The sequence below is a fragment of the Haplochromis burtoni genome, unplaced genomic scaffold (assembly GCF_018398535.1).
Source record: "Haplochromis burtoni strain Fernald_Lab_line unplaced genomic scaffold, NCSU_Asbu1 Contig_154, whole genome shotgun sequence".
Lineage (NCBI taxonomy): Eukaryota > Metazoa > Chordata > Actinopteri > Cichliformes > Cichlidae > Haplochromis > Haplochromis burtoni.
The window spans coordinates 824,011-851,885 of NW_024582515.1; the positions used below are offsets into that span (position 1 = coordinate 824,011).

The 27,875-nt window shown below is 40.0% G+C and overlaps 1 protein-coding gene across 5 annotated transcripts; it reads right to left on the reverse strand.

Moving 5' to 3' along the window:
- mphosph8 (M-phase phosphoprotein 8) lies at window positions 1–27,613 on the reverse strand. 5 transcript variants are annotated; one of them, XM_005932540.3, is made up of 14 exons: window positions 27,326–27,601; window positions 25,661–25,822; window positions 23,720–24,733; window positions 23,434–23,530; window positions 21,558–21,806; window positions 21,307–21,429; window positions 20,896–20,984; window positions 8,318–8,458; window positions 8,061–8,147; window positions 7,717–7,871; window positions 7,353–7,504; window positions 5,778–5,902; window positions 5,296–5,379; window positions 1–3,639 (listed from the first exon to the last, which is right to left on the reverse strand). In XM_005932540.3, the coding sequence occupies exons 1-14, from the start codon at window positions 27,425–27,427 to the stop codon at window positions 3,598–3,600; spliced, it is 2,622 nt and encodes an 873-aa protein (XP_005932602.1). In that variant the 5' UTR covers window positions 27,428–27,601; the 3' UTR covers window positions 1–3,597. The 5 variants fall into 5 exon arrangements, with proteins under 5 accessions (XP_005932602.1, XP_005932600.1, XP_005932601.1 ...); XM_005932538.3 differs by lacking the exons at window positions 1–3,639; window positions 5,296–5,379; window positions 5,778–5,902; ... (2 more) ...; window positions 8,061–8,147; window positions 8,318–8,458 and adding exons at window positions 13,406–14,903; window positions 16,438–18,664 and having other exon boundaries at window positions 27,326–27,613; XM_042224885.1 differs by lacking the exons at window positions 1–3,639; window positions 5,296–5,379; window positions 5,778–5,902; ... (2 more) ...; window positions 8,061–8,147; window positions 8,318–8,458 and adding an exon at window positions 16,287–18,664 and having other exon boundaries at window positions 27,326–27,611.
- Window positions 27,614–27,875: the final 262 nt, after the last annotated feature.

The following is a 27,875-nucleotide window of genomic DNA, read 5'->3' on the forward strand; positions in this document are numbered from 1 at the left end:
TGTGAATTAGATCAATTTGTAGAAATGTTTAATCATGCTGGGTTTTAGTTTTACAGCACTGATATTAGCTGCATGCGTTTATACCTCCCAATGGCAAACCTCTATCATTCATATACCTTCAACTGCTCAATACTTATGAATAAAAATCATAATTGAGATGACTAATCAAAAAAAAAAAAAAAAGTGCAAATAATGCAAGTCCATGGAAAAGTAAGAGAAGTATGAAAGGCAGGAGAACATTACTTATCTTTTATAGAGGAGCTTATACTAAATATTGTACAAAAACTAGGCAAAAACATGTATTAAGCAGATGACTTATCATGTACAACAACCTTATTTTTCAGACTGAATAATAATAATTAAAAAAAAAAACTTTCCATATAATGAATGAAACCCAGCAGTGTGTGCAAATATATGCACACATTTTATTTAGGGCAGAGAGACTGCCTCAGGTAAGCAGCACCTCTACAAACAACAGTGAACTCTTTCACACAAACAGTGCATCTATCTGCGCAAACATTCAGAGCCAAATAAAAAAGTCAAAGTGAAGCGACTGTACGGGTAAAGGAAGGTGCCGACAAGGCGGTGAGAAACTGTTATACAGAATCAGGAGACAGTTCTCATCATTAAAAACAAGCTTCCCATTGCTCTGAAACAACTAAAAAACAACAACTCTGTGGTTTAATCATTACTGCTGTAGTTTAAAACATCTTTAATGGTCTGAATCCTTCCTTTCATCTGTTACGTGAAAGTAATTTAGCACTCCTGAAACTGACCACAAATGTGTAATACATTAAAGTGAACACTTCTGCTCTAACACTGACTGACTCACAAACAATCATAGTGGTCACAGTCACAGTAATAGCAATACATGTATTTTGTCCTTATGTAACTTAAGTGATGGTGGACTTCACTGAGATGCTTTACACGTCAGAAGCGAGTTTATGGAGGCTGTTTGTTTTTTGTTTTTACTCCAATTGGCAATAAGTGGAAACCAATCACAATGTGGGAAGCTGGAAAAAAATATATCAAGTAACACAAAACATCAGAATGCATTTCAAACCGTTTAGCTGAAATTGTAAAGCAGAAAACATCAGCGGTGATGTCTGAGCTAGATCTGTCTTTGGCTTTTCAGATATTCCAGTTTCACGTCTTCCTTCGTATCGTGCTCGTCTCTGGTATCCGACACCAAAACACCTACTCCATGTACCGATTCCTCACGCTGTACTGAGATAAGAACAGGCTACAGGTGTCTTAAGACAGGGTTTTAGATTTGCTCCCTTTTAATGCCGTAAGGTGAAATGCACTGCATGCATGCGCCGAGCAAAGCGAAAGTAGTCAAATTTGAAATCTTATTACAGAGTGTCAGCTTGCTGTAAGGCTGCGCTTGATTTTTGAAGCATTTGGATGCCTATTTAAAAAATATAGGGAGTCTGAAAGCTGTGACACCACAGGAGCCAGAAGTATGCAGCTCGATTTAAAAAACACTACACCTGACAAGTATATGGTCATAAAGTGACAGAAACACAGAGCAGACCTAAGTTTCTTTAAAACCGCAGATCAAACTGTAGCCAGTGGGATGAGCAGCTGATTGTGAACATCCGTTTTCTGAACTGTTTACCCAGTTCAGGATTGCCGGGAGAACTGGAGCCTATCGCTGCTGTCATAAGGCGAGCGGTTGCCGGTATCTCACACGGCAAAGAGAGAACCAGGCATCTCACATTCACACCTACAGCAAATTTAGAATCACCATTTAACCTAACATGCATATCTCTGGGAAGAGGCCGGAGCAACTGGAGAAAATCCGAGAGACAGGAATGCCCCAGGCGGCTGTCAAGCCCACAACCTTCACTAACCGCACCACCAACACCGCGCCACCATGAATGTTAACATGCAACTTAAAGGTAAGTTTCACTACTAAGACGTTACCATGCCAACCCTCTTTTCTTACAAAGCCTGTTACAGTGCAAATACAGCAAATCTCTTTTGTTCTCTCGTAGCTACAACATCACCACTAATGCTTTTTGTACCATTGTTAACTTAGTCCACAAAACTGGTAGTTACCTATAGGAATGAGAGATAATAGCAGTAAGTGGAGTCACCATTACAGTATATGCGATGTGTTGAGTTAAAACACACACACAAAAAAAAAAAATTGTGAATCTGGATATTTTCTTTACTTTCAGTCACTCAGCTTCAACCACAAAGATCTACAAACTAATGTAAAAAGTGAACATTAAGGCAGCATGGAGACATCCAATCAAACAGCACTGCTGCAATTTAAAGACATATTGCTAGCCTGAGCTGGGTTTGTAGGCAACATCACGCAGCTAGGTGTGTTTATGCAGAAGAATGTCAATAACAGATACTTGGATTTGGTATCCTCCAGTTTGGGCTCCTTTAATATCAGATGATTAAAAACAAAGAAGGTTGCTTGAGGAGACTGAAAGGGAGCAGTAAGTAGGCTCAGCACAGCAGTGATAGAGATGGTAAATATGGGGTTCTTCAATGTACTAGCCGGGCAGTTTGAGACATTTAAGCCCAGAACGTTTTCCTGTACAAACGAAATAAATTAACTCAAAAAGGAACAAAAACATCAGCGGTCATCACATGACACCTTATAACTGCATATATGTATATAATTATATATAGTCTGTACAGAGCAGGAAATATAAACAGCAACTCTGTGCATGGAAGGCAAAACTCTTCTTCATTCACTAAAAACTCTCTAAGTCACACTTTGAAACAACCTCACACTAGTGTAATGACAAGTGGTAAACAAGGCAAAGGGCCAGTGGATGGAAAATTTATGGATGCATGTATTGAGTCTGTTCCCCAGAATCCGTGTTTAACCTCACACCGCTCTACTAAAGTGAAATACCAACAAACAACACAGATTTAGCACAAATAAAGAGATGTTAATTATTAAGGGAAGAGAACTGAACAGAAATGTTAATATTATTTAAGGGTAGAGTTAGAACATGAAGAAAAATCCATAAAGAAATGTGTTACCAAAAACAACATGCATGAAAAAGATTTCCATTGGTCCAAGTAAAATGCTAAAAACATGAAACCCCCCCAAAATAAACAGTGATTGAAAACCCCCTCTTCATATTCTTCAAATTCACCAGAATAGACACAATCATCACACATATCTAACAGATCCACCCCGACAGAAGGTGGAACTTGGAGAAAGGCACGACACAGGTTGACGTCCGTCTTCAAAGCTCCTCCGGTAACAGTTTCCGATCGCCGATAACTGCGTAGTGATGGCACCTCCCACAAAGGACGGACTGCTCAAAGGTTACGCAAGTCTCTGTAAGATCCTCACATTTATGCTGCATATGTTGGCCCTCACCGCGCTCGGGCCTGGTCTGGAGTCAGATCTCATCGCTGAACTTCAGTTGTCAAGAATGTGCACTTCCATCTCGGGAAGCCAGCTTTAAATTTCACCTCACAACAACAACGATACAACTTTTTTTTTCCTTCTCAGAGGGTAACGAGCTTGGTAAAGTATCTCAGCTGCTGCTCAGAATCTGCATGTGGAATGATGTGTTGTCCAAGCTTGGTATGACATAAACATCATCAGAGAGCGCGTCACTGCAGCTGCACTCTGTACGCGCAGATGAGGAGCTTGACCTGAGGAGAGAAGATCAGACGGAAACGCTGCTGAGATGCTTCGACTTTTGGATCCTCTCTACTTATCAAAAGAAATTCAGCTTTATGATTGGATGACTAACAATTTAAACTGTTTCCTGTTTTCTGCTGCAAAATGTTTTACTTTTTTTGACTCGAACAAATACAAAAAGTAAAGCTGATGATTTGAGTTATTAACATGAAAACCAGCATTGAGGATATCCTATTGAAAAATACTGTATGCCTTTCCAAAGTCTGATATTACTTTTTCGCCCCAAAACTACTAAAACACATCAAAAGCAACTGCAAGGTTACAGTGACGCGTTTCTCCACTGACAGTGAGGGCACAGGAAGATAAAACAGTAAGGAAACAGTCCCTAACAATGGCATGCAGCCTTAGATTGTGCCTGTTTTCATTAATGAAGCTCTTACATCTTTTATAACTTTGTTGAGCGTGGAGAGAAACTCCTTCCTATGAAGGTAGTCGAGGCTATGTCAGCATTTCTACACTCTCTGCTATGGGGAGGAATATCATTGTCATTTCAAAAGGAAGGACTGGCAGTTGGGGTTAATAAGGGAGCCACATTATCAAGAGCTCATGAGCAGATACTGTTGTACTAATTAACCAAGTCATCGATATTGAAAATGTAGGTGCTGATACAGGAAAAAAAACAGAGAAGAGATCTGAAAACCTGGCTGCACATTAAAGATAGCTGTCTGTGTAGTTTGCTTCGGAGAAGAAAGCCGTGCCTGTAAAACTGTGTCAAAAATGACGCATTGGCGGTTAGACACTAGGACAGAGGGCTGTGTGGGGGGTCTATACATAAACCAGGAGTAAAAATAGGTTGGGCCTGTGGTTAGGTGTGTTATATTAGACTAAAATATTTTCCAACGTTAAGAAATTCTGTAGCAGATATGATAGATCATCAATATGGAAGTCAACAATAGCTGAGGACAGACTGAAGAAAACAATGAAATGAACTGAGAGTAACAACTACAAATAAAACCCAGAGCATCCAGTTCATTTATTAACTTACTTATAATGAAACTATATATCGGTGACCCACTTTAAAAATGTATACATGTTCTGGGGACAAACTGGGTTTGGATTGAATGCCAGTGAGAGTAGCACACAGACAGGCCCAGGTATCATCTTTGAGGATGAAGTGTCTTCTGTCATGACTGAAAAAGACAAACCCACTCAGCTGCATGCAGTGTCTTTTTGAAAACGGTAAAATCGGAGCGTGAGAGCAAACGTTACAGGATTCTGGATGCTTGACAAGATCAACTCTGACACAAACATAGAAGCTTTGTTATTTGTGGTAGCTGGCTAAACTTAGATTGATGCTGCAGCCAAAAACCAAAGATTGCATTGAAAGGTTTCTGTAAAAAAAACAAAAAAACAACTTTGTATATTTCTTTGGGTTGCCTTTAAGATAATGGACATGCCTAGTTCTACACGTAAATCATTAATAATGACCATTTGTGGTATTATTTATTCTTCTTTTAAATCATGAAAAATAAAATCGCATTCCTCAGTTTCAAAAACATTTAGTCAGATTTTCCAATGGGCTGGTTAGAAGCAGTGACCTTTGTATGCCTGATTAAGATGTTTCATATGTTTGTGTCTAACTGTGTGTGTGTGTGTGTGTGTGTCACCTTGGCTGCTGGCGCCTCTGCAAGGCGAATGAAGAGCTTGTTGACGCCTGGATTCGGGCTGAAAGAGTAGATGAAGTGACTATCCTGAAACGTTGAAGGCAAAAAGTAGAAAAAAATAAGCAAAAATTAGCACTGTGGCCTAAATTTAAACGATTTAATGAGGTGAAGTACATTGAGTCCACACAGTGACATTAAACATGGCTGCATGGTCTCCTGTGAACTGCTTGTTCATTTGCTAAAAGCAGCAATAGTGAAAAACACTGTAAAGAGAGAGTGAGGGTAAACAATAGACAAACGACCACTCTGAATGATATCAAAGGAGGATTTAATATAATAAAAATCAGATGGATTAAAATCGTTTTTCAGTTCTATTTTTGTCGATTTGTTTTATAGTTTATCAAATTTCTTAATTTTATCTTTCATTAATCACTTGGCACATTTTGTTTTTAACCAACTGTTACGTAATCATCATTTCAACCAACCAGGAAAATGGGCAGCTGGAACTTATCGTTGAGCACCACGGCGTGCACACTGCAAGGTCCGCATAGCCTGGCTGTGATCTCATTCAGGAAGTTGGCGTGGAAGATGAAGAGGAGGATACCTGAACCTGGAAGTAGGAGGGATGATAAAACTTCACAGAAAGGTTCGATTGGAATAGAAATTTATAGCCAACACATTAGTGGGATAACGTTCTAATGACGTTGACATTTGAAGCCATTTTTGCACATCAACTCTGGAAAACGTCGGGGTAATGTTCGGACCGTTCTCATACGAAGGCCCGGACACAAGTGATGTGCAGGAGGTACGATGTTTAGCCTTTGACCATGACCTCAAATGATTTCATTCTGCACTATAACCAGTGCTTGTCACACAGCAACACAATCCATCATTACACTTTGTACTAGCCGAATAGCAGGTTCAGTTTACAGTTTAAGGTGAGACAGTGCAGCTAAAAACTGCACACACTGGTCAATTTTGGGAGTTTGGGCTAATTTGCTTCCATAACAAGTCTTCTTACAGACTAATGGAAAGAAAATGTTCCAAATATGAATTTACATCTTTATTTCATAATACCTCATAATGTCTGCTGGACTGCATTGTATGGTCTATGCCAGGGGTGGGAAACTCCAGGCCTCAAGAGCCGGTGTCCTGCAGGGTTTAGATCTCACCCTGGGTCACCACACCTGAATCAAATGATTAGTTCGTTACCAGGCCTCTGGAGAACTTCAAATTTAATGTTGAGGAGGTAATTTAGCCATTTAAATCAGCTGTGTTGGATCAAGGCCACATCTAAAACCTGCAGGAAACTGGCCCTTGAGGCCCGAAGTTCCCCAACTCCTGGTCAATTTACTTTTGCCTTCATGTAATATGAACTGTGGAAGTTTCACTTTAAAGATTGAAAGAGACATACAAATCTGAGTAATCTTTTCATCTTGACAACACCTATTTAGATATGTATGTTCATTGGTAGCATCAGCTCAAGTACCTATTAATCTAAGCTGTCCTGTCCGCAGTTCCCTCATCTTTGGATATTTTCTTGTGTTTTGTAGCTAAAATTGAGGGTTTGTAAATTACCTTTTCAAATAAATATTTATAAAACATCACAGTTCAAAGGCAGTTTTATTTTCTCTCGGGATGTCATTTACAAAACATTTTATTAATGTCAACAGCCTAAAGGTTTTTAGCTTTTAGATTTATGTTCTTGGAAAGACTTCAAATCAGCAAAACGTTTAAAACAAATCACCTCAATGGTATATTAAAACGTACGTAATATGAATCAATTAAGAATTCTAATGTAAGTAGCGTTCATCCTTTTCATCAGTACTCAGTATCTGATGTCTGCAGTGTTATCCTCCTTTTATGCAGTCTGTAAAAAATGTATCAGTAGCACAAAGCTACTAAAAGAGTAGCATCCTCGCCAAGCGTGGCCAGACATGATAAAAACAAAATTCATGAATCTGTCTGGCAACAGAAAAACAGCAAATACACCACCTCTCGAGTGAGGTGGTGTTTTTGCATATCAGGTAATGTAAAAATATGTAAAAATTTGGGGTTACCCTCTGGTTGAGGCTGTGACTTGAAGGTAAAATCCATAGAGAAGTCTGGACCCTCACAAAGCCTGTGGCAGGCCAGAGGGAAGACGGGCTCCAACAGCACCAGACGAGACTCAAAGTATGCTCGGATGGTGTCCTCCGCCACACTGGACAGCCTGCAACATAAATTAGTTCTGTGTAACCAAATATATTTGGTAGTAAAACTGGTTTTACCACTACAGTGCAGGACAAAATTTACTGACATTCCTTTTGAGGATAGAAAACAAAGTAAATGTTTGTCTCTTTAAATATTAATTCACACTATGCTGTCTCCAAAAACATCACCAAACTGATGAAACTATGATGTGACGATGTGGTTAGCACTCACATGCTGATGTGGTCCTTGATGAAGTCACACACCGTCAGGTTTTTGCTTTGCTGGGCGAAGTACATAGCTGTGTTCTGGTGTTTGGACAGGATGTTGCAGTCAGCTCCATACTCCAGCAGGAGGCGCACAACATCAGCGTTCCCTCTTTTGCATGCCTAAAAGGAAGGACGTAATGAACTTCTCTAAAGAAACCTCATACTGGTACACTACAGGTAAGGACTATAAAATAAATATATAATTTCTGACTGATCTGCTGTGAAACAGCACCATTTGTAATCTGCATGCAAACTGTAATTTTGCACTAATTAAAACCAAAGTGACCGTTAGTGTTTGTCTAGTGTTACCTTCATCAGCGCCGTCTCTCCACTCAGCGTCTGAGCATTTACATAGGCCCCGGCCTCCAGTAGGATTGCAACAGTTGTCAAACAATTCTGGGATGACACAAACGAGAATCAAGTGTTTACAAGATAAAACAAAAGAGGCAGATGCCTTTATTTCAGAGTCTTTGACTGGTTTGGCTTTCACTGAGAATTTGAATTAAAATTGTATGCACAGTATAGTTAAAGGCTGCAGGATTAGCTTACATAAAAGATAGAGTTACCTTTTCAGCAGCATGCATCAGGGCTGTAGTGCCGTTCTTCTGTCGTTTATTCACTCTCACCCCCTTTTTAATCAGTAACCTGAGGATGTCATCCTGCCCCCCTATTGCTGCCAGCATGGTGAGGGTCATACAACTGCCATCCTGCACACAAACAGATAGACACAGAACTAAAACAAAGGCTGTAAAACAATAAGCTTTTTACAGACCTGCAGTGGAGTCCATTGCACTGTATAGAAATGCCTAAAAAGTGAATTACCATGTGCAGTTTTCTGGGCATGTTTTGTACACAACACTGTGAAGAGAAGCTCCTTGTACAATGCCCCATTTGCAAACACAATGAAATCATTATTCGTATAATAATAAAGTTATGGTGATATCCCTGCTAAATACTTACCAATCCCAATTTAGGTACTAACCAGTGCAGGCAGTCAATATTCTCTAAGTTTTAGTTAGATATTTACCATACACCACAAACTGTATATAACACCGGCTTGTTTTCTTAATCTGAAAACAAAACCTAACACAGTTGTATCTTAAACCTACATTCTTTTTGATGACTAACGCAACCACCTTAAACAATGGATGACGTTACAGTGGTCATGTCTATCTTGCTGTCTTGAGAAGTACCATAGATATGATTATTTACAATTTTACTTACAGAAGACTAACTGCTCAACAGGCAGCTTTTGAAGATGATTAATAACCTGCTTATCAGTTTGCAAGTTTATATCAATACCTCCTTGTGCAAAATTGAAGCTAATATAGTATTACGTTGTGATATATTTACTTGAACATCTTCACAAAAATATGGGTTAGAAATAGATTTTTTTTTTTTTTTAAATGTACTTATAGTCTCAATATTAAAAAACTAAACAATAAAAAAAAAAACTACATTTACATATCTGCATGACAACAATAATAATCAATATTTACTATAAAAAATGTATTTAGAAAACACTTAATACAGTCTGTTTACCAAAGTAGCCTTGAGATTCTAGGAATACGTTGACTTGTCATCGCACTGCTTTGCATTTTTATACCATTACTTTTGCACAGAGTATAGATTCTTTTGACCCATATCTGGGTTCGTCTGCTGCTACAACCACACACATCTACAACGACCTAAAGTCAGGCACTGAAATGTGTACAAGTGTAACTGGCTTGTGAGGCTTACTTGTTCTGACATTTTTTTTTTTTGGTAATTTTATCATCAAATCAGCATTTTATTACGTGGTTTATGACAAATGCATGCACCTTGAGATTTCCTGGAGTTTCAGCTATTTTAATGCTGTTTAGCAATAGTTACTTTGCTGACATATCGATTTCAGATACTGAACATGTGTAACATGTTTGCACGGCCACTTTAAACATCAAAATATGTGACCAAGTATAATTTTACTGTTAGCATGAGTATAAAATAGTCAGGTTTATCAAATCAATACAGCTGCAAACCTTCACCCAACAAACGGGAAATCAAGGGAAATCATTTAACACTTGTCACCAGTTTTAAAATTTTAAGCCAAGAAGCATTTTATTGTACAAGCAGATTTTTGATATGAAGTTAACTGAAGGCAACATGAAGACTAATACATAAAGTGCTTATACAACAGCAATAAAAACAATGTAACTTCTACGCAGGGAAAAACATTAGTTTTGCAACATTAAACAACAATGGTAGTGCCTGAACAATCATTTGTATCATTACCATCAATACCATTCAGATTCATCTTCCAAATACAGCTGTATATGTAACTACTGGTATACACTGTAACACAGATGTACCCTTTTTAACAAGGCGGCAACAACACAGGAAAGACGTGATGAAAATCACATGGCAATGTGCTATCTAACCTGGCTGTGTAATCTATTGCAGTCAGTCTTATGTGTGTCCAACACTAATAGCTTTGGTATGAAAGGGCGAACACTGGTTTCTTAAAAACAGGTTCACTACAGCTACTATTGATCTTAACAGAAAAGCTTTTAAATGTGAATGAAAGCAGCAATGCTGTCCAGTCTTTGAATATTTACTGGTAAAAATGACTCAAGATTACATTTTCTTTGCAAATGTCCTGACTATGGCATCTACAAAGTTGACTGACCTAAATAACAGATCATCAACACCACAACTCTTGTTGAATGTCCAGTCTGAAAGAAGCAACACACTGAACATGAGGAAGTGCTTCACTCATTTTTTAACTAAAATGTGATCACTTTGTTTAGTCAGTCTCCAAACCTGTATCCATCACTCTGGGCTGAACTAACCAAGCCACAAATTCCTCCTTAAAATGAAATGCGAAATATACTTAGAAACCGTAAACAGAAACGAACATCCTCATCCTCTGTCTAATGTCTGCTAGACAATTATGCATACAGTATATTGCCAAAAGTATTCAGTTACCCATCCAAATATTCCAATCACTTCCACGGCCACAGGTGTGCAAAAACAAGCACCTAGGCATGCTGCTTCTGCAGGTATTATGACAAAGTGGAAGCCAGTGGGAACGACAGCAACCCAGCCATAAGGCAATTTGTTCTTGGCAACTGGATATTAATGTTATAAACATCTAGAAAATAAAAACATACTATAAAGTAATGTAAATGAGTCAAATGTAGTGTATTTTAACTAAAATTAGAGTACACTAAATACAATTAAATGCTAAAATGCTATACACAGTCACTGTATGGGTATACAAAAATACAACACACCTTTTAGGCAGATTGTTAAAGATAAAGATAACAAAGTATAATAATAGATAAGTATTAAGTGGATCTTTAAAGAAAGAAAGTGCTTTTTATATTTCAGCTATAGATACACACAGCTCCTAATTCTCTATTATCAGCAAGGAAGGTATATTATTACTGCTGCAAGCTATCTACAATATATGCTACTGGCTAAAGCAGGAATATAGTACACCTGGGCTTGTTTGGATAAACGGCAAAGTAAATCTATCACGCTGGACGGTTTCACTGCAAAGGTTGCTGGTAGGCTTTTGATTTCTAATCACCAAAACACATTAAAAAATGCTACTAAAATTGATACAGGCAGTAAGACGGATGCATAAAGTACATGTCAAAGACAAGTAAAAATCCCCCTGTAAATGCCCAGAGGCCATCTTTGCTCTAAAATGGGCTGCCCTGTCCACAGTGGAGGTGGGATTTCCAAACAACTCTTGGTGTTATCATTTTTACAACTACAGTGTGGGAAAGCATATTTGGGTGGCACTACTTGTCACCCAAAGATGATTTCACTGGTGAAACATTACAGGCAAAAATGAGGTTCAAGTCTGCTAAACGATCACAAAACTCAATTAGAATATTTCCTAGAGACAACCTGACAGTGTTAGATAGTATATGCATTCTAAGCTTATTTTCTTGTAAGCCAAAGCTACAGTACAAACATCCCTAATTCCACCCATTTAGTGTATATTTGTGCAATTGATTGCTTAATTTATACTTGAACGTGATCCGGGATACTCTGGGGTCTTTAATTTGAAGAATAAAAGGGCTGCCTATAAATGTCTTGTGGCTACGATGGTACAGTGGGGCAAAAAAGTATTTAGTCAGCCACCGATTGTGCAAGTTCCCCCACCTAAAATGATGACAGAGGTCAGTAATTTGCACCAGAGGTACACTTCAACTGTGAGAGACAGAATGTGAAAAAAAAATCCATGAATCCACATGGTAGGATTTGTAAAGAATTTATTCGTAAATCAGGGTGGAAAATAAGTATTTGGTCAATAACAAAAATACAACTCAATACTTTGTAACATAACCTTTGTTGGCAATAACAGAGGTCAAACATTTACTATAGGTCTTTACCAGGTTTGCACACACAGTAGCTGGTATTTTGGCCCATTCCTCCATGCAGATCTTCTCGAGAGCAGTGATGTTTTGGGGCTGTCGCCGAGCAACACGGACTTTCAACTCCCGCCACAGATTTTCTATGGGGTTGAGGTCTGGAGACTGGCTAGGCCACTCCAGGACTTTCAAATGCTTCTTACGGAGCCACTCCTTTGTTGCCCGGGCGGTGTGTTTTGGATCATTGTCATGTTGGAAGACCCAGCCTCGTTTCATCTTCAAAGTTCTCACTGATGGAAGGAGGTTTTGGCTCAAAATCTCACGATACATGGCCCCATTCATTCTGTCCTTAACACGGATCAGTCGTCCTGTCCCCTTGGCAGAAAAACAGCCCCATAGCATGATGTTTCCACCCCCATGCTTCACAGTAGGTATGGTGTTCTTGGGATGCAACTCAGTATTCTTCTTCCTCCAAACACGACGAGTTGAGTTTATACCAAAAAGTTCTACTTTGGTTTCATCTGACCACATGACATTCTCCCAATCCTCTGCTGTATCATCCATGTGCTCTCTGGCAAACTTCAGACGGGCCTGGACATGCACTGGCTTCAGCAGCGGAACACGTCTGGCACTGCGGGATTTGATTCCCTGCCGTTGTAGTGTGTTACTGATGGTGACCTTTGTTACTTTGGTCCCAGCTCTCTGCAGGTCATTCACCAGGTCCCCCCGTGTGGTTCTGGGATCTTTGCTCACCGTTCTCATGATCATTTTGACCCCACGGGATGAGATCTTGCGTGGAGCCCCAGATCGAGGGAGATTATCAGTGGTCTTGTATGTCTTCCATTTTCTGATGATTGCTCCCACAGTTGATTTTTTCACACCAAGCTGCTTGCCTATTGTAGATTCACTCTTCCCAGTCTGGTGCAGGTCTACAATACTTTTCCTGGTGTCCTTCGAAAGCTCTTTGGTCTTGGCCATGGCGGAGTTTGGAGTCTGACTGTTTGAGGCTGTGGACAGGTGTCTTTTATACAGATGATGAGTTCAAACAGGTGCCATTCATACAGGTAACGAGTGGGGGACAGAAAAGCTTCTTACAGAAGACGTTACAGGTCTGTGAGAGCCAGAGATTTTCCTTGTTTGAGGTGACCAAATACTTATTTTCCACCCTAATTTACGAATAAATTCTTTACAAATCCTACCATGTGAATTCATGGATTTTTTTTTCACATTCTGTCTCTCACAGTTGAAGTGTACCTCTGGTGCAAATTACTGACCTCTGTCATCATTTTAAGTGGGGGAACTTGCACAATCGGTGGCTGACTAAATACTTTTTTGCCCCACTGTATGTTACACTAATTTCCATCAGTTTCATTTTTATACCTTATACAAATTGAGGTAAAGTGATGTCCCTCTCACATCTAAGACCTCGCTGATAACGTGTGGTTATACTGCATGTCAAATAATGTTTACAGGGACAGATAAACAGGACCATCCCACTCAGAGTTTGAATTATGAGTCTCTGGATCTTGTCCTCCACTTTGTTTGGATGCAACAGTATGACCTCTTCTTTTGAGTGACTGAATAGAATTATGTACAAAATATTTGACCTCCCTCCATGTTCTGCTGCTTAAGGCAGGTTCAGCAGCTAAACAGGCATCGCAGTCCTTTTTGCCCGGCACTTTTACCAGCTTAGAGAAGTCTCCAAGCTGTCGCCTCACTGCTGCCTGTTCTTCCTCACTCCACAACCTTTTGTTTCTTTTTTGAGGTTTGACAGCTGGATTGATTCGTTTTCCTGCAGAAGACATAGGCGCATTTTCAGGTACCACCGGACTTCTGTCAGAAAGACTGGGTCCGTGGATTGTTGGGACAACCTGTGCAGCTGCAGGGCCCCTCGATGGGCTTAAGGGGTAAGGTGGTGAACTTGAATGGTTTAGAGGTGTAAACGAAGAAATAATAGGCCTACTTCCATCATTAAGTGTTGAGAATGGATTGACCATTGGAGAACTTATAGTATTTAACTGTGTGAATGTAGGAACCATTGAGGTACTTGGAGTATTAAGAGAGGTAAACGAAGGAATCATTTGTGACGTTGTAGTGTCCTGTGGTACATACACAGAAGGAGGTGGCATGTTTGTAGCATTCTGTGTATATGAAGGAGACAATGGCATAATTCTGCTGTTTTCTGAAGTGTATGGAGGAGGCATTAGGGCATTTGTAGTGTTGTGTGGAGTAAATGTAGGAACAACTTGCGTATCAGTAGCATTCAATGGTGTGAAAGTAGAAATCAATGGTTGACTTGTATGGACCATATCTGTACTAGATGAGCACAAGGATGCGTAACTTGAAGTAATCTCTTGGCAGAATGGTGATGCATCTCCCAAGTTGGTTGCTGGTGGCGGTGGCGGCATTGTCATGCAACAATTTGAACTTTCTCTCAAGTTATCTGGGTCGACTGTTGTCATAGTACACACAGTGCTTGTGTCTTCCAAAGTTGTCTTTGTGGTTTGGACTCCAGCTTTTGATCTCTTTGGATTCAAAACATTAAGGTTCCCCTCAGACTTCTGTATGTTATTTCTCCTACGCATTGTCTGTAGTGTGTTGTGTACATAGTTTTTAACGTCTGTCCAAGATCTTCCTCCGAGATCTGGCTCAGCAGCTATGCAAGCATTGCACTCCTTTTTGCCCGGAACCTTCATCCTTGTGATAAATTCACTCAAGTAACGTTTCACTGCAGCCTGCTCATTCTCACTCCAAGGTCTTCTTTTTAAAGCAGGCTTCTGTGCAGTTCCTAAAATGACAAATATTGAGAATCACTGCTACGCAAGAGATAAAATCTTTATCCAATTTAGAATGCAGTTTTAATTTTTTTTTTTGCTTTATTGAACCTGGTAAAGTTTCTGATCAAGACCTTGTAATAGAGTACAGGGTGGGCCATTTATATGGATACACCGTAATAACATGGGAATGGTTGGTGATATTAAAGTCCTGTCTGTGGCACATTAGTATATGTGAGGGGGCAAACTCCTCAAGATGGGTGGTGACCATGGTGGCCATTTAGAAGTCGGCCATCTGGGATACAACTTGTTTTTTTCCAATAGGAAGAGGGCCATGTGACACTTCAAACTTATTGGTAATGTCACAAGAAAAACAATGGTGTGCTTGGTTTCAACGTAACTTTATTCTTTCATGAGTTATTTACAAGTTTCTCTTTGTTCACAGCCATTGACATGTCGAAGAGGTTAACACGTGAGGAGCGGATCGAAACTGTGTTGATATCTGGTGAACGCAGTAACCGGGTCATTGCAGCAGATTTCAATGCAAGACACCCTACGAGACCACCCATCTCCCATGCTACAGGTAGCAAACTGCTTGCTAAGTTTCGTGAATGGTGAAGTTAACAAACAAAACCACCGCTATTGGTCTGACACTAACCCACATTGGATGGATCCCTCCAAGACTGTTGGAACAACAAAAGAGATGGTTTGGTGTGGTATATGGTGAACAACGATAGTGGGTCCATTCTTCATCAATGGAAACCTCAAGGCCACTGGATATTTGAAATTGCTACATGATGATGTGTTTCCCTCTTTATGCACTGAAGCTGGCACGTTCCCTGAGTTCTTCCAGCAAGATGGTGCACCACCACATTATGGGTGCCAGGTCCGAGCATTCCTAGATGAACAGTTTCCTGGAAAGTGGATTGGTTGTCGTGGGCCAGTTGAATGGCCCCCAAGGTCTCCCGATCTGACCCCTTAGACTTTTATCTTTGGGGTCATCTGAAGGCAAAAGCCTATGGTGTGAAGATACGAGATGTGCAGCACCTGAAACTACGGATACTGGATGCCTGTGCTGGCATTTCTCCTGCGGTGTTGCTATCAGTGTGTGAAGAGTGGGAGGAGAGGGTTGCATTGACAATCCAACACAATGGGCAGCACATTGAACACATTTTATAAGTGGTCAGAAACTTGTAAATAACTCATGACAGAATAAAGTTACATTGAAACCAAGCACACCATTGTTTTTCTTGTGACATTACCAATAAGTTTGATGTGTCACATGGCCCTCTTCCTATTGAAAAACCAAAAGTTGTATCCAAGATGGCCGACTTCTAAATGGCCACCATGGTCACCACCCATCTTGAGGAGTTTGCCCCCTCACATAATCTAATGTGCCACAAACAGGACTTTAATATCACCAACCATTCCCATGTTATTACGGTGTATCCATATAAATGGCCCACTCTGTACAAAGGTCAAGAACAAAGTAAATTGACTCAGAGAGCAGCTATCAGCTATATTTTGATAGAACAAAAAGGTACTTACCATCTTTTGCACTGCTGACTGGAAGTGATGGCAGCGTTCGATCCATCTTGAGCAGCTGTTTGCTCACTTCTTCTAGCTGGGATGCGTTTTTTAAGAGTCTGTAACACTCCTGGCTGCTCTTTCCCAACAAGTTGGCCACTTGATCCAGTTCATATTCATTAAGGCTCATTAACTGCCAGGAGCTGGCAATTTGCTCTCTTAATGACGAAGAAAGAAGTGCTTCTGGGTTTTTAACTCCACATTCCATTGCAACCCGTCGGAAACAATCCAACGCTCGGATGAAGGATGGACCTTCAGTCCGTGCAAAAAGGTATGGGTTTGTTTTTGACACACCCGCTCGTTCTCTATTTTCAACAAGCAAGTCAATAGACAAAACCATGCGTTCTGTTAAAAGAACCAGCATGTTCCTTCCATACTGACCTTCTAATTCCAACCTGGTCAAAGCGGAACCAAGTTCTAGCTCCAATTTTGTGCTTTTCCTTATTTGATCTGCAGAGGGCACAAATATTCCTTTGCTCTTTCTCTGAATGTAAGTTTTCAAAAGCAGTCTACCAATATTTCCTACCCTTCCTCTGTTGAACAGACAGACATCAGCTAAAGTTGCTTCACTGAGCTTTTTCCACGTTGACAAACTAGGACTTTCTTTCAGCTCCTTTCTTGTTTCGTCTCCTTCCTCTGTGATAAACCTGTGAAGTTTCATCAAGTCTTCTGTCACAGTTGATTTGTCCACTTCCAATTTCTTGACTTCTTGCTTTAGAGAGGAGGCAAGTGTTTTGCGAGAAAAACACTCATTCCATTTTGTATCAAGAAGTTGTATGAATTTTTTCACTTCGCTTTCTGATTCACTGTCCTCCGTCATGCGACTCTCACCAAACGCAATTTCTGCAGCTCGTTTCAAAGAGTATCCAATCTTCGTGACAAGGGAAATGCTTTTAAACTTACTGGAACTGGGGTCAAATCCACTAATCCTTTTGACCCCTTGAACAGCTAATTCAAATCGAGATGGCAGACATATTTCATGCAAGTACTTTACACTCCTGTCCAGCTCATTTACGGCAAGCACAAATCTACCCAGTTCCCTCATTTTTTGTGCAATGTAAGCAAACTGAGACTTGTCATGCTCATATTTAACAGACAATGCATTGCCATATTTACAAATAAGCGGGTCGTTTCTGATATGCCTCGAGATGTCATCTTGATGCATGATGTGGATGATTTCCTCACAGCCTCCAGTTAAGAACTCTGACATTGGAAGCAGCCGGGAGGCAGCACTGTGACCTCTCGTTCTTTTTGTTTTCTCAGAAGATTTATCGTCTCCTTTTCTAGCTTTACATGACCTTTCGTGTCTCCATAAATCAGTTTTGCGATAAAATGCAAAACAATGTTGACAAGGTAAGAAGTCACGAACTGATATGCTGGGTTTCTTGACCTGTTTCTTGGTCACGATTTCCCCCTCGCCACTTTTAAGAACTTGGCAATTATGTTCATAATCTCCTCTATTGCGAATTTGATCAAGCAATGACTGTCTGACTTTGGAGCCTTTTGGAAAGTGTATTGCATGGGCAACATCTGTTTCCTCCGCATGTTTCCTTTCCAAATGCTTTGCAAGTTGAGTGAAAGCCATTTTGCAGTATAAACAGAAGTGTTTCTTGCATGACTCTTTCTTCTCTTCATCCAATACACACGGTGTCATTTGATGCAATTTCTTACAAGTCCTTAGACTTGATCTGGTTGGTTCTCTCTTTTCCACAGTTTTTGTGCAGCGCCGTAATCTTTTAACCATTTCTTTCGTACTTGATGCAGATAGAACCATATCTGTAATACCTGCCCCTACATCTCCTGGCTCGTCGCCTGAGTCATTTGTTTGCTTTAGGGGGTTTTGTTTATTTGACAGCACTTGATCCGAATGATCAAAATTCAAACTAATTTTACTTGACAAACTACCCATTGTGTCATCTGACGTCTCGTTGTCTTCTCCATCCTTTTGGTCTTCCTTTCCTCGACTTTTCTGCTTGGTAGGTGAACCGAATGCTGCGTTTTCTGATTCAGTAATATCCTTATCATTTTTTTGATCATCCAAATCTTGTGGGATATTTTCTTTTGCAGTGCCTGCTTCGTTTCTTGCACTTTCAGTGTTAGAAGTCAATCTAAGAGCATCACTCGAACTTCTCTCTTCAATCAAGTTCCTCTCTCCTTCAAATGACTTCTTCTCACCAATAGTACTCGCCTGTAAAAGAACAAGTATATGTAAGACTCAGAGCCAAATCAGATCCCATGAATAATTTTGGTAAATTTGAAACACAGACTCTTGAAAAAAATGTAGAAGGGGATGCTTAAATTTGTTTTTAATTTTGGTAGATAAATGGTTCTGACATTTTTTTAATCAGTCATATTTTTTTTTACTCCTGTTTTAGCACATCAGCACCACGGCAATGCCCCCAACCAAGATCCAGGCCCATTCAAACGAGTCAATATGATGGCCCAAGGTTTAGTAACAAAGCTCCCTCCTGACACCTCAAGTCTCACGTACAAAAACCACATGTGACCCATTCAAGTATAGTTAATGGCTTTATTGGATCAAGCAGCGTTTCGACATCATAAATATCTAACCAAGTATATGTAGTAATGGGGTGTTTGATGAAATGCTACATGAAGAAAACAGAATGTGCACTGACACTAGACCTACATCCCTGGTTTGGAATAAACAAATAATTAAAGATAAATTTTTGCTGGGCATACCAGTATTTTTACAGAGCTCACTCGTAATATAACACATCATGGCTTCATGTAAAATATGTTAATACCATGTCCAGCCATTCACATAATAACAGTCACTGTGAATTTTGTCATTTATGCTTTCAAATGTTTGATTTAAAAGAAAATGTAATAAACGGTGGCTACAGGTGCATGCTGTGCATATTGTGTTATGGTAATGATGATGATACATATTCTGAAAGCATACATTATGTACCTGATTCAAAGAGTTCATCTTGTCCAAGCGCTTCATGTCTTCGGTGTCTTCAATCACTGGCTTGTTCACTGCAATGTAAAATGATATCACAGTCTCTAAGGTGCACACATTACAATTTACATAGCAATTAATGACTGTTAGGTCTAAGTTAGCACAAATTTAAAGATCCATTTTAGAATTCAAAATAGTGCAGGGTGGTGGTAGATAGGATTGCATGCATCGAGATTTTAACCACATAAAATACAACTTCATTAACAATAACAATAATTTATATACATTTATAATGGCTCTCTGTCCTACTGAGCCTTGAATTAAGATGGTAAATTAAATAAAAATGCTCCTGAACTTGCTGAAAATACCCAGGAATAAGAGTTAATTTAATCACATCCACCTCTGCCATATTCTTTCTACTGTAATACTGTAGTTCAGTCTGAAAGTACATAACATGGCTTTGTAACTCAAAGCTACACAAGTATAATTCAGCTTTAAAACCCTACTAATTACAACAGTGTAGGCTCTGCTATATAAGAAAACTTTTATATTATACTTTATAGTATTACACTAGCATTTCTAACAAGTCATATTTATGTTTAACAGCTTTTGAGACCACATCCTTACCTGGCTTTGTTGCAGAAGGTGCTTGGAGTTCAAGAAAACATCTCAAGGAGGTGGATCATTGGTGGACATTAAAAAGTAAAGTCTTTGGATGCGCATCTTGAAGAAAAGATTACTTGGAGCACAACACGAAAAACAAAATTGTTCTTCCATCTAAAAGCGACGTATAGTTTTCTCATTAGGATGCTTCAGACGCGTTGGGATAAGCTATTTTTTTTTTCACGTTTTCTCATCAATATTTTCTTTTACTGCTGATTTACTAAAACATTTGAAATATCGGATACAAACTTATTATTGTAACAGACAGGGAAAATTGTTAGTTTATAAGTAGCAGTTTTATGTCATAATAAACATCTTTTTGATATTTTTGTAAGAAGGGTAAAGACTGTGCTCAACAAAGCTAATATTAGTTTATATGTTAAACACTGTTTAAAGTGTCAAATATGCTTTTAACGATGGTTATGCCTAATGTTTTCCATTTTCCATTTATTTAAAACAATGGTTCTTCTTTCGTAAAACCAAATGTAATTCTGATGCAATGCTAATTATTCATTTGTAACTGGGGGAACTATAGGGGAAAATATTAATGTCTATAAGTGTCATATGTGACAGACATAGCGTGATAGACCATAGTCACCAACTGAATTCATATATATTTTTAATAACAATGCAATCCCTTCAAAACACACACGCACACACTCACTCTTGGGGCCAACCAAGGTGCAAGCTGTGGAATTCTTTAAAATGTGTTTGTGTCTTAGATTTGAGTGCTCAGAGTCTTGAGGTATATAAAAATCAAAAATATATTGGAGTAGGGCAGAAACTAGCGAGGAAATAAAACAGACAGCTGGGTAATGTTTATTAGAACATACCTCTTGGTCCAGATTGTAGTCCTCTTTGGAATTAAGTGCCAGTTTTACAGCCATGTAATCTCCACTTTTTACAGCATCTCGCAACTCATCTGGCAAAAACAGGTGAGGAACAAATGAAGTTTAGAGAAAGTGGACATTTAAAGATCTCACGCTCATTTAATTTTTCTTTCTTTTAAATGCCTATTTATTCAAATCTCACAGATCCTCCTTAAAAATGATGTGACCTACTGTGGACACAGAATTCTTTTTATTACATTCACGGACGTAAAACCGTTTTTCCTCCATGTTTTTGGTAAACTGCACTCAGAACGAATAATTTGGATGGTAAACAAGTTGTGATTTTCTCATGGCTTGTTGCAACTAAAAGCAAAAGTCTTCTAAATACCAAGATAGTCATAAGGAAACACTCACTTGGTGACAAAGGTGGACCTGACAATATCTCATCCTCTCCGTTAAGATGTTTCTGGAAATCATCCAGAGTCATCCAGTCCAGATTAAGGTCCATTCCTAGACTCAAAGTGGCCTGGCCCTTGTCTGTAAAACACACAATGCAGAAATCATCAACTGGGATTTCACTCTAATAAATCTAAAATCAATGCATTTGACAAGTGAAGTGTGAATGTCATATTTGGGGGCATTTGTTTAGCCAATCAGAAACATACCAGATTTGTCAGTGCCCTCTGGTGGGTCCTGGGTATCATCACATGCCATAAAGAGTCTAGGCTCACTGTCCTCCCTTTTCTTTCTCCTGTCATCAGAAGGGGTTCTCCGCTCCCAGCTTTGCCGCTGTGGTTCATCTGTCTTATCCCTACGCTCCCGGGTATCATCTCCAGGCTTCGATTTCGCCACAGATTCCTCTTCCCGCTCCTCGGTGTCCAGGCTGAAGCCATAACTCTGAACTGGTCGCGAAACTGACATTGAGGGTGGCAGACAAGATAAAAATACTTTTTGAACAACGTGTCATAAAAATCTAAGACATCAAAAAAACCAGCTTGTTCTTTTATTGTTTCTATTAGGAGTAGACCTAATACTCACTTATAAACCTGGCCATATGTTGGAATAGAAGAAGAAAAGGCTTGAGATCTCATCGAAGCCCATACATGTCAATTTAAAGAATAAAAACGTGCAAACATGGAGAGTGTGCGCGTTTGTCTATACGCACTCAAATGCTCTTGTTGCAGTTCCTGGTTTTATGCAAGTTTGCTAACAAAGAACTACAGCCTGTCACGTTTAATTAAAAATACTAATAATGAATGAGCTAAACAGCTATTTTTAAGCTATTTGTGATTACTCTGATCGTCACCAAGTCCTGAGATTCCTGTCAATCACTGCGACACACATTCCTGACACATTTTGTCTTCTGACATGCAGCAACGTGTTACATTTACTTTAAATCTTTTTACAATACAAGGAGATGCTGGATTTTAATTACAAAATACTGCTAATTTAAACCCTTTTTCTATGATGACCATTTATACAGCACAGTTCTTTGCGTTCATTAAAAGGCAAACTACACCCTGGCATAAAACACTCGGGCAGGAAGGGGTTAAAGATGCAAAGACATGTAGACTTTGTTTTCACACACCATAGTCTATTAGAGCTCTAGGTTTACATTTCTGTGATCTGCTCTCATCTGGGGCATGTACTATGAAGCAAGTTTAACATATTCAGGATCTATTTTCCTCAATAGAGACTGAAAGCAACACAGCTGCTGTAGATAAATAAGAGGTGTGTTTGAAGGGAGCAGTTTAGTGTTAAAAGCGCTGTTTGAAGGTGCTTTGGTCACAAAGACCTGAAAAGACTGGAGCTACTATATTGATAAAGTTTAGTTTAGGAGAAAAAAAAAAGCTAGCAAAAATGCTGACTTTGTAAGTTAACAGAGTATCACAGCTGTGGGAGAATCTGACAGATTACAGTTTTTATTCCAGAAAGACAAACGCTTTAGGTGCTCTTACAAAGTTTTAGACTATGATTACTATCCGTGCACTGGGGTCTCAGCGATCTCGCAGGAATGGTGACACAGTTTTCTGGAGAACTGACTGATTGGTATATGGTGGTATTTTATACCCTGGTATAAAAATTAACCATCTATTTGGGTTAAACCCTCACAGGCCTCTGGAAGACAGAGCTGTTATTAGAGTTTTATTGTAGGGCAGTAACCTCCTTGGCCCTTTAAGGTCAATTTTTGGAGACCGTATAGCAGGGGTGCCCAATCCTGGTCCTCGAGAGCTACCGTCCTGCAGCTTTTAGATGCATCCTTGTTCCCACACACCTGAATCAAATGAATGGCTTGTTATCAGGCCTTTGCCAAACATGATGGCATGCTGAAGAGGTAATCAAACCATTTGATTCAGCTGTGTTGGAGTAGGGATGCATCTAAAAGCTGCAGGATAGTAGCTCTCGAGGACTGGGATTGGGCAGCCCTGCCGTATAGCAACTAGTATTTTTTCTTGTCATGGATAAGGTCCTTTATGCCCAGCGGGATTGGTCTGAAGCCACAATGTGTTAATCTGATTCAAGTTCAAGTTTCATGCATACCATCTGATTGCTTGGGCCTCTCCGTCTTCTCCGGCTCTTGTTTCTGAACAGGAGACTCTTTGGTTGTTTTGGGAATCTTCTCAATTTTTCCCAATACCTAAGTGTTGGGACAAAACACAACAACAAACTGTTAACACGCTGCATTTCTTTTTTAGAGGAAAACCTCTGACCTGCATATCCTGTTTAAAATAGCAAAGAACATCATCTGAAAGATCACGTTGTGTTTTTTTTGGTTCCATTTATGAAATACTGGATGACAAAGTTAAAATAGAAATAAAGTATACACCTTTGTGGGTTTGCTGCTGCTCTTCTCTGTGGTGGGTTGATTCCTGCGGGGGGCGCGATCCTTGGCCTCGCAGTTTAACAGGAACTTTTCGAAAAGGTTAGTTGAACCTGTGGTGTCCTTCTGTCCCAATATCTCGTCCTTGGTAACTTCCTCCTCCTTACTCTTGGTGACACCAACAGCTGTAACAGAGGACGAGGACGACGAGGACGATGTAGATGGGACTTTGGGTGGTGCAGACGCGCTCTCCTGCCCTTTGCTCTTTGCTTTCTTATGTAGGGTGGAGTTGTCACTGGAGTCTGATTGTAGCGCAGTATCCTCTTTTGCTTTAGAGCTATGACTCTTCAGTTTTTGGAGGCTGCTTTCTTTCTGAGCAGAATCTGTCTTTTTGTTCTTTTTGTCGTGGATAAGGTCCTTTATACCCTGCAGCTTTACTTCCCACTTCCCCTTTTTTTGTCTGGACTTGTCGTCCAAACTGGCTTTTTCCACCGATTTTGTTAAAGTCTCAGTTGACGCGGAATCGTCCATTTGGGACTCTGACGGGCCTTCGCTCACGTCATCTTCCAGCGGAGCAGCGGCCTCATCTTCAGAGGTTTCGATCTTCCTCTCTGTCTTCCCCTTCTTTTTCCTCCCATCGTCGCCCTTTTCTTTTTTATGCTTCCCTCCCTCTTTTCCTCTTTCCTTCCTGTGTTTCTTGGAGGGAACAGGGTCATCCTCTTCCGATTCAACCACACGTTTTTTTGATTCAGTCTTTCTCTCCTTGGGTGGAGAGCTTGGGGTTGGGGCTCTGCCTTCTTCCTCATCGGTTTCTGGTGCCGGTAGGGGCCTAAACTCTTCTTTCCGCTTGTCCTTCTTCTTTTTCCTTTTTTCCTTAAGATGCGATTCTTCTTCCTCCTCCTCCTCTTCCCGGACTTTCTTCTTCTTTTTCTTCTTGACAGGTGCCTCCGTTGGTCGGTCTTTGTCGCTGTCACTTTCCGAGTCAGCATCAAACACGTCACTCTTTGGAGGCAGAGGTTTCTAAAGAGAGAACGGGAAGGGAAATATCACATTTTGGTAATAGATATGACTTTTTGACCTTCTGACTTAAGGCTCTATAATAGTTTGTCATAAGTAATTAGAGGTCAATAATGCTGCCAACAACATTTTGCCCCTTCATTTTCAAAACGATGTCCAGACAGGTGGGAAAATAACATCGATAATAATCTTAATAACAGACAAAATTTGTTTTAAGTTCATCTGTTGTGCATTAGTTCTATAATCAAGAAAGGAAAGATCAGATTACTTATATTAAAAAGGCTTTAAAGCCAAAGTTACAGGCAGTTTGCTTCTGGCTTAGAAACAAAGATGTTTTCTTGCAACATTTAAAAGAATAACTATACCAACACGGGAAACCTCACCCGGCCCGGACACAGAAGACAGATCGATAACTTCAGGTATAGCGTTTTTGTTTTTTTTACTATTTAATTTGTAAAAATGTGTACACACACACACACACACACACACACACACACACACAGGAAAATATTTAGTATACACATCCAGAAATGCATACACTATTATATATTGTACATATATTTATTAGTTTCAGGTTGGCCATTCTTGTATTTTGCTCGTTTGTGTTGTTGTGTTTGCACATCTCTGTTGCTTGTGGGGCTCGCACACAAGAATTTCATTCGCATGTGCTGTGCCAGTGTGCCTGCACATGTGATGTGACAATAAAAGTGATTTGATTTGGCGCTTCATAAACACTATACCTAAACCCAAGAGCGTAACTTTGGGTTCAACATGCGTAAAGCTACATCTGTGCACCAAGACCAACCAAGTCCCACATAGTAGGGGCGTGCAAAAACTTTTATTTGCTGCTTGATGTGTTGGCGGTGGTTACAATGCCTCATTCCCCTGTAAATAATGCCCATGCCTCATTGCTTGAAAGATCAGACTTACCACACATTTCTTGGTTTCTGCCTCTTTCTTGGCCTTAGCTTCAGCCTGTGACTTCTTAAAAGCCAAGAGGACTTCGCGACAGTCTTCCAAATGGGCCTCTGGTTCCCACGTGTCATCGTCAGAGCAGTAGTTCTTCCAGCGAACTCTGTACAGCACTTCACCCTGAGAACAAGAAAGCGAAGATGTAGCGCTTAGCATGACCTGCCCCACTGACCTGACCTGACAGTGAGATCACGAGCCAACAGGATCTATAGAAAACAGAAGACTTCCACATGACAGCTGAGACAAGCAAACATGGCTGACAGGCCCTGTTAGTTAGTGTTAATTATGATATTTTGAATGATGCTGTCTGTCTTTAAAGTTCTAATATCAAAAGGTTGACTGAGGAGACACAGGCAAAACATTTAAAGTTGCAGTGAGAACTTGCTGAAAGAAAGTGTGCAAAACAAAAAGTGTAAGACTTGTAAAAAACTGTTAGTTTCACAGCTGACTTTTGTGTATTAAGAGTGACTGAACGTGAGCAAGAGAGATGCAAAATCCTGTAAAAAGCAGAGGACGGTGTGAATATTTTCAATCTTTCCAGGGAGATGTTGACAGCGCTGCATCAGACTGTACACATATGAAGTTAAAGCATCTAAAAGGTGCAGAAGCTCCCACTGGGCACGCCGCACTGCTCAGAAGGACCACAGCTTAACTTCCTGTGCATGTGTTTACTTCGCAGGTGGTACAGCCCAGAGAGACTCCAGAGTTCACAAAGACCAACGGCAAAAAGTGTAAAAAGCAAGGTGTTGAAAATATCTTAGTAGAGATAGTATTACCTCCCATTCTACCTCAACAATCAATGTGCACATCACAGAATTTGATTCACGAGCTCAACTGGTCAGTAATCAAGCCTGTACTGTCTCGCTGCTCTACTATAAATATTGATTTCTCCTTTCTTTTGGTGCTATTCAACCAAATTCACTTATAGAAAGAGTGCAATTTAACCTTTGTAACGAGACCTGATACTCAAAGGAACCCCCCCCACCCAAAGTTAATACCACGGACATTACATGTGCTTCACGGCAATCTTAAAAAGAAAAGGTAAAAAGCAAGAAAGATAGCAAATGTAGCTAATGTTAGCTGCTGGGGTCATCTGTGTTTATGCACGGGTCTAAAGCATGTTTGTCCGCTACTTTATACAGTTAGAAATGCAGCGGTCACAGGGCTCATCCATTATTACCTGGTATAAGTAAATTCAGTGTTAACAAACAGCAAATCCCACCAATCTTCTCACACGCTGCGAGTCCTGCATTATTCGGGGATTTAGCCGATGTAGCGCTGCAGCTAGCAAAATACGATGAAAATATGTGAAAGCCTGCAACGGGTCCGTCCTTGGCCTCAGCAGGGGAGAGCCGAGCGGACATCATGGGACAAGTTGTGCTTGGAAAAGATGCTATGTATGGAGGAACAGCGACCCACGACTAAAACCAGAAAACGCATGTAACAAAGTAACACACAAGCAATTTTGTGCATGTAAATGCACCGCAGAAACGCAATTCTGCTAACACAAAGGGTCTTTCCACCGTTGTTGGTGGGCTATGCCTCGTGAAAGTGGACTGAAAGAAATGCCAGCCATGTTTGCAAAGCTAGCCAGGCGGCTACGTAGCACTTAGCTATTTTTACCTCTTCCACCCGCATGTCAATGATCTTTTCCACTTCGTACACGTCTTCTTCCTCATCTTGTTCGCTGTCCGCGGGCTCTACCTTGTCGGTTTCAGCCGCCATGGCTGTGTGGTAGTGTTGGTTTCCTAAAATCTGCCTGTTTTGGGTTTTGCACTCGAAAAGGCCGCCGTGTTGACAGAGGTAGGACGCTGCCGTACCTGGCGGTGGTACTACAGACTGCACTAGCTCTGCAGCTCTGAGAGGGCTGTGCTGAACGCAGGGCAGTTACCGCCCGCAGTCACGAGAGGCGTTCAAATGCTGCTCTTAATCGTCGAACGTATCACTCCAAAATAGTATTTACCAAAAAAAAATAAAAAAATTATTTTTGCTGATGTACTAAAAAAGGCGATTTGGTGATAATTAATTTTAATCGAAACAATATATTACGCTATAATACGCTAAAGTGATTTAAAACCAACAAACAACTATTTCATTGCTTTCCATAACTTCTGACTTTTATGCCCCGCTACAAGTTTAAAGAATAACAATAATTTTAACAACATATGTTTTT

What these genes read in the sequence shown, in the direction of transcription:
- mphosph8 (XM_005932538.3), bottom strand. Translation starts at nt 27,427, where the DNA reads ATGGCGGCTGAAACCGACAAGGTAGAGCCCGCGGACAGCGAACAAGAT. An exon ending in AGAGGGCACTGACAAATCTG is followed by an intron (nt 21,430 to 21,557) that starts GTATGTTTCTGA and finishes TGTGTTTTACAG; the next exon opens with ACAAGGGCCAGGCCACTTTG. An exon ending in AGTCAGCAGTGCAAAAGATG is followed by an intron (nt 14,904 to 16,437) that starts GTAAGTACCTTT and finishes TTGTCATTTTAG; the next exon opens with GAACTGCACAGAAGCCTGCT.